The sequence below is a fragment of the Lepidothrix coronata genome, unplaced genomic scaffold (genome assembly GCF_001604755.1).
Source record: "Lepidothrix coronata isolate B3197 unplaced genomic scaffold, Lepidothrix_coronata-1.0 Scaffold159, whole genome shotgun sequence".
Taxonomy (NCBI): domain Eukaryota; kingdom Metazoa; phylum Chordata; class Aves; order Passeriformes; family Pipridae; genus Lepidothrix; species Lepidothrix coronata.
The window spans coordinates 1,034,862-1,050,517 of record NW_016690339.1 but is presented as its reverse complement, the minus strand read 5'-3'; the positions used below and the strand labels follow the sequence as shown (position 1 = coordinate 1,050,517).

The following is a 15,656-nucleotide window of genomic DNA, read 5'->3' as shown; positions in this document are numbered from 1 at the left end:
GATTTTTAAAATGAGGAAAATCTCTTGTATCTACACTTAGATTTCTTCTTTTAAAGTGCTTTGCGGTATAGTACTGGTGCTAAAAATATCTCTTGCCAAAGTAAATGTTACTCCTCAGTCATCAGCTGGAGTTCTCTAGAGGTTGTTAAATTACCAGCACAATAACAGAGCACTTCATTGGCCTGTGGTCTAACCTCCACTGAAAGCTATTGCAGCAGCCTTGCCTGGAAGGAGAAAATACCCTGCAGTTGTACACCTTTAAATCAGCTCTTTTCTCCTTTAATTTATGCTCAGCTTTGCTTGATGATATGGTTCCTTGCGTTTCTTCTGTAGAGTATGATGGCAGAGCTGAGTTGCACAGCCATCGGTTAATTACTGCCTGCCCACCTACAGTTTGGGGCAGACAAGATCCTGGATTCAAATAATTTTATTACTTCTAAAAATACATTGTTTTCATTTTTATTTCTTATTAGTTCAAGCTTCAAAGGGGGCTGGCCTGGAGGGAGAAGCCCTGGAGTGCCTAGAGAGGTGTGAGTTCAGTTCCCATCACTGCCGAACATCTGCTGTTGCCGTGCAACAGCATGGGGATACCCAGGGATATCCATAATCCTTTCATCGTGCTCTCTCCCTCCTCTGCCTTTTCTGCCAGGTATTTACTGGGCTGCCGGGTGTGCCTTGCATGGGTGGCTGCAGGGAGCCCCATGGCTGATGTCTCTTCACTTGCTGGGTCGGGATGTGTGTGCAGCTGCAGAGCCTGGCATGGGCACCAAGTTGAAGGTTGTGGAGTCAAAAGGTTGCTCCGTGTCCTGTGCGGCAGAGGGTGCACCTGCAGCGCTTGGGGCTGCAGCTCTGCACGAGCAGGGTGGCTGTGTGTAGCTGCATAGGTCCCTTGCATGAGGGGGATTTCACACACAGGTTTGAGTTCATGAATCATTTTTAAGTGGCAGAGAATTCAAGGCTGATTATAATGAGTTAAGGTATTACCAGTTTGTTCGTGGTGAGATGGCAATATCTTAAATTACTGTAACTTCAAAACCACTTTGTATTGGTTTTAATGGCCTGCTCCTTTTCACTGGGTTATATCACAGTGGGCTGTTCCTCACAGCATTGTTGCCATTTGGGTCTTGGCTTCTCCCTGTCTGTGATAACCAGAGAGCAATCTGAGCCCATACCTTTGAAAACAGCTGATGTACCTTAGGTGAAAAGAAACACAGTATTAGAGTAACAAAAATCTCATGAAGATGAACCATGTCTATCGCGTCCTGTGACGTTGGACAGCTGTTCTAAGGTGGCCTTTGAATGCCTTGTAGGTGGTTTTCCTGCAAACTGCAATCTGAGAGGATTTGCAGGTTTTGTTCTTTGGGGGTCTGAACCTGCACATCCACAGGGAATTTGCTGTCCTGGCGAACAGTAGTTTTTTCTTTTACCCAAATTCCCACCTTTGGGCAGGGAGCTCTGTTTTTATTGCTTAGGATGGAGGTAGGTGGTGAATCAGCAAGTATGAAACACGTTCTCTAGGACAGGGACCCTCATCCCAGTTCCGCTGCTGGCCTTGGTGGGCTCCAACTGACCTATGGTCAAACCCACAGTAAACCCACGGCACATCAAAAACGTAATTCCCTCACCATGACCCGTGTAAGGCGAGGCGTGTGTTTTGTATTTCCCCAAAACCAAATACTGCTCTATAGCTACAAGAACCCTTTAAAGAGTCGTTGAATTCCCCTTTACAAACTGCCCTGGGAGCTTAGGGCTTGACACAAGGCCACATGTAAACTACATTCCCAGTTCTCAAGAACCCTGAATTTTTGGAAAAGGCTCTGGAATTTATTTGACTTCCAAGAGTTGGGTTTTTTTTTTTCATCACACCTGTTACTGCACCAAAGCATCTAGGGATGCCTGGCTATTTTTGACTGATGCTCCTCATAATGGGTTTTAGATGTAATTTCTGCAACACTTCAGGACTAATTATGTGGCAGCGTACTGCCAAAATTCCTTGGGTTTGGCTCCTGCAGTAATTTGTGATGGATTCCACTCTGGATTTGATTGTTTACTGTGTGTAATGAGCATCGACTGCACTGCTGTCATCCCCTGGATTTACTGCAGCCTGGGAAAATGAAGAACAGGTTGAAACCTTTACTGTTAGTGGGTGAGTCTGGGACTTGTAATACTGGAAAAGTAAGAGAAAAGTTTAAGGCAAGTTCCGTATCCCAGCCTGGGCCTTCTCACAGCTTCATCTCCTTTTACACAAATGGTTATTTTTGCTTTTAGTGGTTTTTTTTCCTAATCTCTAGGTTAGTGATTTTTTTTTAATATTTTCATAGATGCTCCATTATTTTGAAATCTGCTCCATCTAATAAGTACTCTTTAATTACTGAAAGTGGTTATCTACTTTGTTGTCCTTATTCTTGTCTCTACTATTTATCAAGAACTGATCAATGTGAATACTGTACTATGTAGTAATAACAAAAAAAGCATAGTTGCATAACTCTCACCCATGTGCCTGTTTATCTATGGAGATACCTCATGGAGGTACAGTGGAGCAAAGTCTTTCAAAGTAAAGTGATCCCTGGAATTTCATTCTCCAGCCAGGCAGGTTGTCCTGCACTAAATTCCCCGAAGGATATTTCAGCGAAGCTCACTGCTGTGATCAGTGTGGAGTGTAGGACAGAGCCTGGTTGGTCTGAGCTCTGCCCCATTTCTTCCCCCAGATGAGGACACATGCCCCAAGCCCCCCAGTGGTTTTCAAGATCTGGTACCTAAAGTCGTGTGGGAAATGGACGTTTTGCCACATGCATTTGGGTTATTTTCAGCTCAGAGCACCTGCAGAGTGGCAAGGCAGGCTGAAGACTAACTTAAAAACAAATGAGATGTAAAGGAGGGGGAGTCCAGAGAACTACTTTGCTTTCTGAATTAAACCACTTGAGCCAGAGTCATTTAAGACCAAACACTGCCAGCTTAGTGAAAAGAATTTATTAGAAACTGTTAAGCACTACACAAAACTAGATTTTAGAGTATTTTTTCAGTAGACAGCACTCCAGCCATATGCTACATACACCATACTGTGGACTTTGGACAGCCACTGTGCTCGTATCTTTAGGATGAGACGTGCATGCACAGTGAGACAGGAAGAAGTTAACAGAAAACCCTTTTGATTTGCCTAAGTTCACAGAAGGTACAGAGTTTTGTAATTGTTTTCCTCAAGGCAATCTGGATTGAAGGAATTACCTATACCCTGGAGGCACTGAGAGGGCTCAGCGTCCCCACCTCTCCACCTTCGGTGCTAGTGCATGTTGGGACTTTTCAGTACAAGGAGTTTCAATAAATAGAAATACAGCTTTCATACCACTTTAACAAAAACATGGCCATGAGGTTGCAGTACTCGCCTTCTCAGGCAGCCGCACCAGCAGAGACCTTGCTGCTTTTCGGGAAAAACAGGAGGAGAGTCTACAGATTAAGGCAATGCATTTTTTTAATTCAGCATAGAAACTGTAACAAACTGCATGTTTTCTGATAAGTTCCAAAGAATTTAATTGTAAAAAATAAAGTTACTGATCACATGCTACTCTGATATTCTTCATTAGGTTCTGAAATACAGTGGAGCATCACTATAGTCACTGCCCCAAAAACATGGCAGCCAGTGACAGCTTTTCTTCCAGCCAGGAGCTGCAAAACAAGAAATAAATAACCACTCCCTTTTCCCAGTTCAAATCCTCTTGTTATTTCTTCCCACCCAATTTCCACCTCTCCTCCACAAGGGGAAAAAAAACCCCATAGAACGCTTATCTGACTCCTGAAAGGAGCTTTATAGCAAGGCTCAACTGTATAGAGTAAAAAACATATAAAAAGTAATTAAAATCAAAAAATTCAGAGAAGGAAAATGTAATAAAGTACGCATGGCGTGATAAACCAGGATAGACATAGCAATTTGCTACATTTTTCAAAAAGTGCTAACCAGTTTTAGCTTAAAATAGTTCAAGAGGTCTTACAACTTGCTACCACAGTGTAAAACTGAGTATTTTGAAAAATCTAAAACCTGGCTTGACTGTAGAAAATGTATTATATCTGTTTCTAATTTACACAGCATTTGTATTTAGGCACATAAAAATAAATATAGACAGTCAAACGCTTCAGTAAGTCTGCAGAAAGTTATAGTTAAAATCAAGTGATCAACTGTTATGACAAACATCACATTTTTATACATATCTCTCTCTCTATAAACCACATGTGTGTGTGTACAGGGGTGCATATTCCTTATTTCATCCTCAGGTTTCTGCAAAAGTTACTTACAGGGTGAGACTGTTTTCTGCCAAGAACAGGTAATTTGGGAACTACTGGCTACAAAGAGGTAATTTCTCAGAAAACTTGACTGATACTTTCTGTCAAAATGGTTTATTCCTGCTTTTGTGCCAGGAGACCTAGGGCTGGACCTGAAGCCAGGCTCAGCCAACACCAAAGCTTATGGCATGGCACGTCTGGAGGGCTAGTGACAAAATTTTAATAGCACTGTCTAAGAGTAAGGGAACAAATATGTCTGCTCCTCACCCAAAGGAGGAGGACCCCAAGCTGTTCTTTCCATAAGGAACACAGTGATCTCAGCATTTCAGCAACCCTCCCTGCTGCTGCTCAGTAAAACTGGTTTTACCTTGGGTGTAATCATTCCCCAAGCACATTCAATGACCCCACATCTGCTTTTTAAATGCTTGTGGTACCTCTAGTAATCTCCCTACATAAAAGTGCCCGGGGAAGCAGGAAGACACAGGACTTCCAATGGCACAGCTTCAACGATACCAGTCTGGCGATCCATGCTACAGTCCCTAGTTAATGAGGAAAAGCATTATGCAGCTAAGACTGGCACAGCTGAGAGCCTAATAACAAATTCCAGCTTTCCTGATTTTACTTGAAAAAGAAGCTGGTTTCTGTTTCTGAAGATCCAGCTGTAGTACACTAATTCCCTACTAGCTAAGGGCAGGGTTAGATGTGAACTGAGGTGGTCAGTTTGTGGTGATTGAGGGCTTTCAGCACATAAAAAATATTCAAGTTATCCCACTATCTTGAAAACAAATTGAAAAACATCACAAACAATACCAAGCAGCATAATTTTTATTTGGTGTTACAACAGATGTGCAGCATCCATGCTTTTGGGCACCACGTTTTACTGTTTATGATATTTCTTTTTAAAATCTAAACAGTTCTTGTGTTCAGACAACTCCATGTGCCTTTTTAATATACACGTTGTGACCCCTGCATTCAGCCTGTCCAGTTAACGCTAGAAATATTTGAGAAGGCAATTAATTATTTTATCTTTGCTATAATTAGGGAGCAATCAAAAGAAAAAATTTAGTTTAATCTGACTGATTACATGTACTGTACATACCTGTTCCAAAAACCCAATGTACTCAGAAGTTTCTAATTTAATGAACTGTTATTCAAGTCAAAATGCTGTACATCTAAGTATCCACACAATCGTACATTCCTAATGATTCTTCTTCACACCTTTATTCTTTTTAGACATCTGTTCGTAAAAAGGAATAAAGAAGTTGCCCTGCAGATCTATATTTCTTTAGAACAAAACATTATATACTACCTTGAAAAATAATTTTATCAAAACCAAATTCAAATCACTGTCATGTACAATTTTCAGTTAACGGTTCATGTTGAAATTGCACTTTGCGGATAGAATAAAACTAAAAAATGAAAACATATTCTATTTCCTTTCACAGGAAACTGCCTCTTCAGGATTTTTCTTCCGTGAATGTTTGTATTTGTCTACATACGCTTTCACTAGATTTGCCACTTTTGCAGAATTAACTTCTCCACTCTTGCTATGACAAACCTACAACAGTTTTAAAGGAAAAAAAACAAAAAAATACTTGAAACATTTCTGTTGATTTGCAACAATTCCACATTATTTTTCATTTCCCCAACACCCCAGATTTCTTCATCCTAGGCATTACATTATTTAAGAACTCCTAATACCTTCTGATGGCTTCTGAAAAAATTCTGAATTCCCATTCAACTTTTCCACACAACAACTGAGTTCTGTTTTGAGGAGCCAAGAAAGCTCTGCTGGATGGAGAAAGACTGAAGGTATTTTTGTTTCTCCTGTTCCCCCTTTCCATCAACTACCACTTGTTCCTAAGAACAAGAAATCCACCCCCAACCCTGCCTCAGTTGAACTGTATGCATCTTGGATTACTAGACCAACTTACTTTATCTACAGCTTTCCGCACAATTTCTTTATATTCTTCCTTAGTGATGTCTTTATTCTGGTAGAAAGGTTTAATAGCTAGTTTGACCTCTTGTGCCGCTTTTTCTTGAATTAACAATTTCTGATGAGAAAACAAACCTGAGTGTTATTTTTCACCACCTGCTTGTGTATCTTTATCAATCACAATTTAAAACTTCACAGGAAAAAAGTTTTTGCAGAAGACTAGACAACCCCGCTCCCCTTGCCCACATTTCAGCTCTCAAGGGAGATGCCTGTGGTCTAAAAGGAGTCAGCTTGGCAGTCTGTGTCCTACAGACACCACAAAAACATTACACACATGATGGTGTCAAGTATATTACACTGAAGGGTTATTGTCATAACTTGCTATTTTGTAGTATATCAAAATTTATACATAATTTTACATAATTTATACATAATTTTATCTAAATAATTTATATTAATATATTAAAACTTATATATTTTAATATAAATATATAGAACAGTGTATATATAAATATATGCTGAGCTTTGAACTTGCCTGGTCCTTCTTCGAGCTATCTGCACTGGCTTCCACTGTTACACTTGCTTTGTTTTCTCCCAGTTTTACAGCTGCATTAGAGCTCTTGATGTGACCCGATGATGTCGCATTACCCGAACTTGGTCCCTGAACTGTTCCCGCGTTTCCCAGGACTGCTGCTGGAGCAGGCAAGGCTGGAACACTCATGTTATTATTTACATGAGCAGCATTTGGAATACCCTGTTTTAAAAAGTTATCAGTAGTTAATATTGTTGTTATTCTTCCATATGGCAATCTGCCTTTCTAGGAGTCTCAGCTGCTATAGAAAGAGCACGAATACTACGTGATTTGGTTCATTACCTAATTTCCATACTGTCCATTATTATGGAAGCTACACACATTATATTAGAGCCACTCAAAAGACAAAAAAAAAAAGAGCTTGAGAAGTGAAGCCTCCTCCATATCACTGCTGTGGCTGCCAGATACTCGAAAAAAAAAAAAAAAAAAAGAGCTTGAGAAGTGAAGCCTCCTCCATATCACTGCTGTGGCTGCCAGATACTCGCTCTGATCCCAGTGATAAAACAAAGTACCCTGCAAACAGGTGTGGAGGGTGTTACCACAGCAGGGGGGGAAGCAAGTTTATGGCTGCAGAATCTCTCTATTTATCAGAGATCTGTTTTGTAAATCAGATTAACTTTTTTTTAAAAAATCAGCACTGAAACCCAAAAGCAAAGAGATACGAGAAACCACACTTGCATTCCTGCAGGCATTGCAGATACACAGGAATTGGGAAATAACGAAGCTCTCAGACTTCAGATAGAGGTCATTTTTAGCAAAAGCCCAGAATGCATCCTCCCAACACGTTTCTGGCAGGCCACACTAAATGCTGCTTTTTCGCAGGTAATCAACCATTACTTTTTACACATCTGCATTTATCGAGATGAAAAATAATGAAACAGGAATTTGAGCTCTTTGGAAAGCACACAGAAATGGAGCTGCTATAATCAGCATGCTAACGCTCACCAGCGCAGTCTCTTAGTTTTTCTTTCAACAGGAAGGACAGGTGGAGTCCTGCTGTATTCAGTCATTTCTACTGTGCTACCACTGAGGACTTGTTGAATGAAAACTCAAGAGAAAAAAGCAGCAGCAGCTCCCAAAAGCATTCAGGTTCACGGACACCATTCCACAAAAGCAGTTTAAGAGTAACAAACATAAGAGGGGCTTTACAACAAGTAACTCTGCTTTGCAGCCATACACAATCTTTATAGAAACATATTTATTGCTGCACTAGATACTAATTTCAGAGATTTGTAGCCTACGTTCTGACTTCTTACACTTCTGGAGGTTAAACCTACTGGATTTCCAATTTTAAAATGAAAATATTTTAATTACAGACAGCAAGCTTTAGTCAAATCAATCTACCAGCATTCAGTTCCAGCAGTAACTTGCTGGTTTACCTTGCAGTGTAATAAAGTATTTCATATGGCCTGTAACCCCAGTCTATTTCTGACAGCACTTATCTCGCCTTGTTCTAAGTCAATGAATATGAACAGATAAGAGCAGTGGAAAGTGAGAACAACATAGGCCATTCATCAGTTCACTTCAAATCTTTAGAAATGATGCATGAAAACAGAGGGTTAGAAATCATTTGTTCTAGAATATCACTTTTTCAACCTGGAATGCAGGGGAAAGCATTTTAGGTTAGGACAGGCAGCAACAAGAGAAAAGCACAAACCCCAGTCAATCCCTGAAGAGCCCTTTACTTATCACAAGTGCAGTGTTACATCTTCTCACAAGGCCACACATTCTCCTCCAAGTTATTCATATTCCTTTCCTTGATATAAAATCTCTTTATATAAACAGCTGGCTACAGGAGGATACATACACAAAGGTGGTTTTAAGATATCTTGAAAGGCATGAAAAAGTGGTCTGACCTGCCCCAAGCATGGCAGAATGTTTTTGAAACTGGAGAAATAAAGTGGGAGTTCGGTCTCAAACAGGGCATGCAAACCCAGGAGAATCAGGCAAGAGGGAGGAAGTACAAAACACCAAAGAAGACTTGGAAATGATCAACAAAAAGGCTAAAAAGATTAAACAGGATAGAAAATGTATGTGTGGGAAAGCAGCTGAGATAGTGACAGCTGGAGAATGGAAGTATGGAACAAATGGCTGCCGTGCAGTACTTGGTAATTTTCCTCTGCTGATAGATCCCATGGGATGAGAACTGTAACACAGAAGTTTAGGTCACTTCCTACATGCTGCTGAAAGGGGATTCAAGCATTTCCTAATGCTTAAAAATCAGGTTTGGAAGGGGAAAATCTAGTTTTGGAAACAGTGCACTTCTAAGAAGAAAAAGGTAATGGACAACACTGATGAATTTCTTCAGTGTTCCATTACCAGCTGGAACACCTCGTTACCACAGCAAGCCAGTTATGGTGATGTGTCTTATTATTTAAAAGCTACAGTCCCAAAACAAACCATATGCTCATGGACACTTCCACTTCAAATTTGGTGTGTGGTGGCAGAAAACAGGCAAGAGAGAAAGAAACTGCAAGTATATATTTATCAAGACTATGGTATTCAAGGTAAGAAACCCTTAACTGATAGTATTTCACTACTGCTCTTGCCATCATGGCTTCTGGTAAAGCATACCTGCAATTGTTTTCCATCTTGCTGTGATGCAATGTAGCTGACTTGCTGAGATGGTGGGGGTGGAGGTGGAGGCGGAGGTAATCCCTGAGAAATATTTGTGGGAGCAGCTACCTGTATGAGAGGCACTCCAGCAGGGAGATGCATGGGCATTGGAGGGTGGATGTTGAAAGGATTTCGTTGCATATTCATCAAGGGAGGATGGACACCCACTGGATACGGGAAGATATTCATAGGTTGGTGCTGTGCATTCACTTGTGGCATTACATTCATTTGTTGCTGCATCATATTTATTGGTAACTGAGAACCATCACTTTGCTGGTTGCCTTGGTCTTTGGGGTTTGGATCTATCAAAATCAAAAACAGACAGCATATGAAGTAGAAGTTCTGTACTTCATAAAGCAAAAGGGGACCCAGGTGTCTAAACTCTTCATTAAAAAGCTTTATATACTATGAGTCTTTTCAAGATATTGCATTACATTATTACACAGCACTCATCACCACATGTCATGGAGCCAAACGCTAGTTTTCCAAGTTTAAAAAGTTCAGGTTACTATGGCAGCCTGCATTTTGAATTTCTGTTTTCTCTACTTGTTCCCATAAATTATTTCACCACAATGAAACTGCAATTTTTCACCAAAGAGCAGGAAGACAACATAATTTATCCAGCTTCTGCAATTGCAGGTTAGTCATACATTATCATATAGGCAATTCTCCGCTCTCCTTTCCCTGATTCACACACACTCACTGTGCATTTCTGGTAATTACAGAAATACTCTGCTGGGATTTTTTCCACTAAACAAAAAAACATCCTCAAACAATTTAAGAGATGCTAATATTCAGAAAAACTTGTTCAAAAGCCCTGTAATGGTACAATAGGCAAAGCCTAGAAGTAAAAATAACCTCTTGGGGTGGCACTTCTTAAATAAATTACTTTAGTATCCCATTCTCTCTTCAACACAAGTCAAAAAGTTAAAATCCAGATACAAGCATCAGGCTTTCCAGAAGTCAAGAAATTAGTTTGGAGAAATGATTGGTGGGCTATAATTCAGACATCCTTCCCTGAGAATCCCTTCCTTGAGGAACCCTGTCATCTAATTCACAGGGACTTAATGCATCAGCCCAAATCCTCATTTTTAAAGATCATGGGATAACAGAATCACTGAGGTTGGAAGGGACCTATTAAGATTGCCCAATCCTCTGCTCAAGCAGGGTCAGCAAAAGCAGGTTGCTCAGGAGACCAGGTCATTCAGAATCATGTCATGATGCCAACCCAGCCTGTCTTATCCAGTTATGAAAGACTGTTTACTATTCTCAGCTGAATTCAGGCTTCAAAAGTGAATAACAGCATGATTGTTCCTGAACTATATGAAAAGGTCTGTAAGTCACAAAATGCTTTCAATTACAGGTTTGATAAGTTTTCCCCGCAGCAGACTGAAGGTTGACAACATTGCCTCAAAACTAAGCCACAGACGCAGCTGTCTCTGAGGGAGAAAACTGCTGGCATGTGGGATAAAAATGGACAAAAATGAAAGGCAAAACAAGGGCAAGTGCAAGTGTGGTTGTCTTCAGAAAATGATTTTTATAGTTTTTAAATTCAATTCACATCTGTCTTTAAAGAGTATTAATGTATCAGGGCATTAATAATCTGTGGATAACTTCTTAGCTATTCAAAATCCATCTCATCTACAGTTAACTCACTTTCTATCAAAAAGTTTATTTCTGTCATGGCAGGTACCTTTTAGACATAAAAAAACTTGGAACCTTTAGATTTCTACTGAAGTTTTAGAGGAATTTTACTGCTGGAGTAAAAGAACTGGGTTTGCATTTATAAATTTCCCTAGATTTTTTTTAAGTATTTAAAGAGGACCATGCTTATCAAGGAGCAAGATAAACATCAACACAGATTTGTCATGTCTAAAATCTGCCGTGTGGGTTTGCACAGGCAAATTCAAGTCTTCTTGGAAATAATTACCCTTTTTAAAAGTTGTGTAGATGCTAAAAGTAACCATGAAGAGGAAATGCTTTCTCTTCAGCCAAATCCATTTACTTGAGCAGCACTCTTCAGATGCGAAGTCCTTAAACCCAGACTTTAAGAAAAATCAAGAAGCCATCAAAACACAAGAAATCCTCAAACTCCACACCTTAACCCCTCCATATTGCAAAAAGACTTGGATTCACCCCAAATAGTTTTGAAAAACTAATCAGCTCGAGACAGGACCATGTGACTAGGACTTGGCTCAGCTACTGCAACTGTGACTAAGTTACTACACTTCAAAACCGTTAATACCTTGTTCAGGTGTCTCCTCTTCTTGTCTCATTCCCCATCCAGACTGTGGGCTTGATGAATTGCGTCCCCTTCTCAAATAATAATTCTGCACATCAGCAGGTAAAGTCTTTCTTACAGCCCAGCTGGATGCAGATGTCCACCCAGATCTGTCAGCAGGTGTATCGAACGAATAATCTTGTTCATTCTTACGCTTGTAGGTCTGATGTTCTGAGAACCTTGAAGCTTCATTCCCAGGACCATCTGAGTTCCCTGAGAGAGGTTTCCTGTTTTGCCAGTGATTTTCACTCTGGTCTCCATACATGAAACCACCTCGCCCACGCCCACCTCGTCCACGCTGACCTCTCCCTCGATTCGGAATCCAACCTGAACCAAAGTTTTTATTCCAAGATTGTCCTGAATTATCATGCCTGCTGTCTTCCCAGTGTGGTTTCTCTCTCTCTCTGTTTCTGACTTCAGGACCAGAGTTTATTCTTTCCATTACCCAGTCTGGACAATCATTCCTCTGCTTGTCTGAAGAACAAAGATCATCATTGCTTTTTTCTGTACTGTCCTTCTCTCTTTTAATATTTTCATTCTGTTTCTCTTGATCATTTCTCCTGTATCGATCATTTCTTCTGGGACTCCTCCAGCTGTCATTTGTCCATCTCTCTTTCCATCGAGGTGAATGACTTTCCCTCTCACTTCTAGAGAATGAAGAACCTTTACTTCTTGTCCTAGATCGTGATCTTGACCTAGACCGTGACCTAGACCACCTTCTATTTCTTCTTTCTCTGTCATGATCTCTTCTTTGACAATCTCTATCACTGCTTCGAGACCTAGATTTTTGCCTTGGAGACGAATCCTTAGTTCTTGACCGAGAAGATGATCTCCTGCTTTCCCTGACAGTTTCCCTTTTGGGAGATTGAGATGGTGGTTTTTTCTCATCTCTGAGTGTTTCTCTCTTTGGAGAATAAGATAAGGACCTCCTTCCCTCCCTCACAGTTTCCTTCTTGGGTGATTGTGAGCTCCTGTCCCTGTTCATATCCCTTTTAGGGGATGGTGATTGAGATTTCCTGCCCTCCCTCCTAGAAGGAGACCAAGTTGTCGATGGAGAATGAAACCTAGATCTTCTAGTTCGAGTCTTTTTCTCTTTTTTGAGTTCTGGCTGGCACTCTCTTTCTTGAGGAATAGCTTCATCTTTTTCATCAGAAACTGATGCACAGTTTCCCATATCACACTGTAAGGAATTCACTTCTCCTTGCTCTGTACTTTCAGCTGGTGGTAACTGCTCAATCTGAGGTTCATTCTGGTCACTGCAAAATGAGTCACAATCCATTGCTATCATTTCATTGTTATCTTCACCAAAACGTTTATGTTCAGCATTTACCTGGGGTGATTCTGAAGTTCCACCCTCTTCACTTTCTGAAATGGCATTCTCTTTTAAGGATTGTTCTGATGTACTGTCCACAGAAATACTGTGTATTAGCATATCTGGTTCTTCATCTTGAAGAGTCTTCAGACTTGCACAGTCTACTACTGGTTTTAGTGCAGTCTCAGAATTAGCTATTTCTATGACTTTGGGATGATCAGACAATTCTCTTCTGGGGCTCTCTGACAACTGATCTTTTCCCAAAGGTTCTAGGTGTTCCAACGATTCATTTTCTTGATTAGCTATGGGTTGATCTACTGTTGTCAAAGTTTCTACATTTTCCATTGATTCATTTTGAGGACTACATGACGTCTGATTTACTTTTTCAAAAGTTGTATGGTCACATACATCATCTTTGGGACTAGCTACTGTTTCTGTTTGTTCAAGAAAATTTTCACAAATGTCTTGATCAGTAAGATCTACTTTTTTTTCAGGAATACCTTTTACTTCAGATTCCTGACTTTCACCTCCTAAAGTTAGTATTGGAGGTTCTTGGATAGAAAAACTTAAGTCCACATTGCCTGAAGTATCTTCATCTTGGTTGCATTCTCCTGTAGTTTCCTCAATTTCTGCATGTTCACTACAGCTTTCCAATCCATTAGCAGATTCTGTCTCCCCATTATTCTTCTGTGCAAGGCTTGCATTGCTGCTTTCAATATCTGACTGATGGTCTTTATCCAACGTTAGAACTGCTTCAGACTCAGCAACATCATCATCTTCCACAGAGCCACTGGGCGATTTTTCAGAACGTGCAGAACTTCTCAGTTTCTTTTTCACCACAGGTGTTTGTTGTTTAACTGCTCTTTTAGACTTGCGTTTTGGAGGAGCCTTCTCTGGTTCTGAATGAGTTTTATTCAGGGATGGGTTATTGCCATCAGAGGCACTGCAAGCAGAACTGCTTGATCGAGGTGAGATCCGAGACTGACTCAGAGTCTCGTTTTTGGTGTTTCGTGCAGACCTTCTTGTAGGAGTAGTATTAACCAATTTCCTCCTACTTCCTCTAGTGCCAGATGAACCAGAAGTTTCCTTTTTCTCTTCTCCTTCTTGGGTACAAGCAACAGCATATCCTTTGCCTAAAGATTCTAATAAAAGCAGAACACATTAAAGTTTGATAATAACCATTTATCCAAACACAGTTAAAAACATAAAAGGGTCTTCTGCAGATTAATAGATATCCTCAAAATAATACAGTTTAAGATTTAGTATGAAATACTGCCACAGCCTTTGTTGTTTTTTTTTAAATGCACTCTGGTTGTTTTAAACAACAGAAACAGGTTAACAAAGTGACACTTCAGGCAACTAAACACAGGTTTCAGGAGCACTGCCAACTACATGGACAGTAATGGCATTCACAGTGAAACTGTTATAGATATTGCTGCTCAAAAATAGCATATAATTTGTTAGAAAAGTAATGAATTAACCACACAACATTATTAGCATATGGCAGTTCCTGTTACTCTGTGACACAAGCCTGTTGGCAGTGAAGGTCAATACCACAGAAGGGGACATTTCTCCACGGCTATCAGTGGACGATCACATGAGAAGCAGTTGATCAGAAGCATCAAGGACAGCACACCCCTCTACAAAATCCAATTTCAGACAGTGTAAACTTATTAATCAGTTATACTGCAAACTGGACTTAAACTCTGCCACAAGGCACCTAAAGTGCCTGCAGCACCTAAGGAACTGCATAAGGCATGCAAGTTTTGAGGCAGCCTACAGTGCACCAAGAAAACTAAAGCTGTACCAAGAATGACTAAATCACACCCAGTGATTTAGCACTAGCAGTTCTTCTGTTGATACTGCACTAATTTATTTCATGTCATCTACAATTTGACAAAAATCTTTGTAGGGAAGCCAATAGTTATATTCACTGCAGAGGAAAAGACCATACTGTTGATACCTATGAAAGCTTATGGTGGACAGCTCAGGAATTAAAGATTAATGAAAAATAAGTAATTATACTTGAATTCAGAACTAAATTAATTTCTTGAGAAGTCCATTAATTTGTTTCATAGTTTGTGTAGATTTCAGGAAGCATCAATAATGTGGTGTTTAAATGAATTTTTTTTACAGTTCTAATTTCATACGCAAATAGTGGAAACTTGCTAAGAAAGATTAATTGGTATGGATTTTGCAATGAATTTATCACATCATAAACGTGATTCTCTCTTTATAACATTATTTCCCATGCTTTTGCTGCACTAAAATATTTGTTAGTGTATTCTCAACAGATTATATAAAAGATAGGAATAAGAAAAGTAAGTAACAGCAAAAAAAGCTTCTTTCTACCATTTGCTACTTTATTAGCAGAATAAAAAAATGTATGACTGTATTAAATGCAAACAATAACTTCAGAAAATTAACTCCACAACCACCTTGCTAGCCTTTAAAAGAGTACAGGAATATAATCACATCCTCTGACCTTCCTAGCAAACACACAAGAACAGGGGAAAAAAAACCCAACAGTAGATTTGGTTTTACCATGTCTGCTGATCAAATTACCACTTTAAGATAATGAAAACCAATAGCATCAATTGCACAGAAGGTACCATGCACTTAAAAGAAAATAACATGATGGTAA

The 15,656-nt window shown here is 39.8% G+C and overlaps 1 protein-coding gene across 5 annotated transcripts in view; it reads right to left on the bottom strand.

Moving 5' to 3' along the window:
* Positions 1 to 2,955: 2,955 nt before the first annotated feature.
* SCAF11 (SR-related CTD associated factor 11) overlaps positions 2,956 to 15,656 on the bottom strand; it is a 49,247-nt gene continuing 36,546 nt past the window's right edge. For 4 of the 5 annotated variants that reach the window (XM_017829178.1, XM_017829176.1, XM_017829177.1 and 1 more), the window contains exons 11-15: positions 11,665 to 14,154; positions 9,378 to 9,721; positions 6,747 to 6,965; positions 6,210 to 6,329; positions 2,956 to 5,833 (exon numbers count right to left, since the gene is read on the bottom strand). In XM_017829178.1, the coding sequence (XP_017684667.1) occupies positions 5,705 to 5,833; positions 6,210 to 6,329; positions 6,747 to 6,965; positions 9,378 to 9,721; positions 11,665 to 14,154 (3,302 nt within the window). In that variant the 3' untranslated portion in view covers positions 2,956 to 5,704. The remainder of the gene's footprint in view (positions 5,834 to 6,209; positions 6,330 to 6,746; positions 6,966 to 9,377; positions 9,722 to 11,664; positions 14,155 to 15,656) is intronic. The other variant, XM_017829181.1, reaches the window with a different exon arrangement.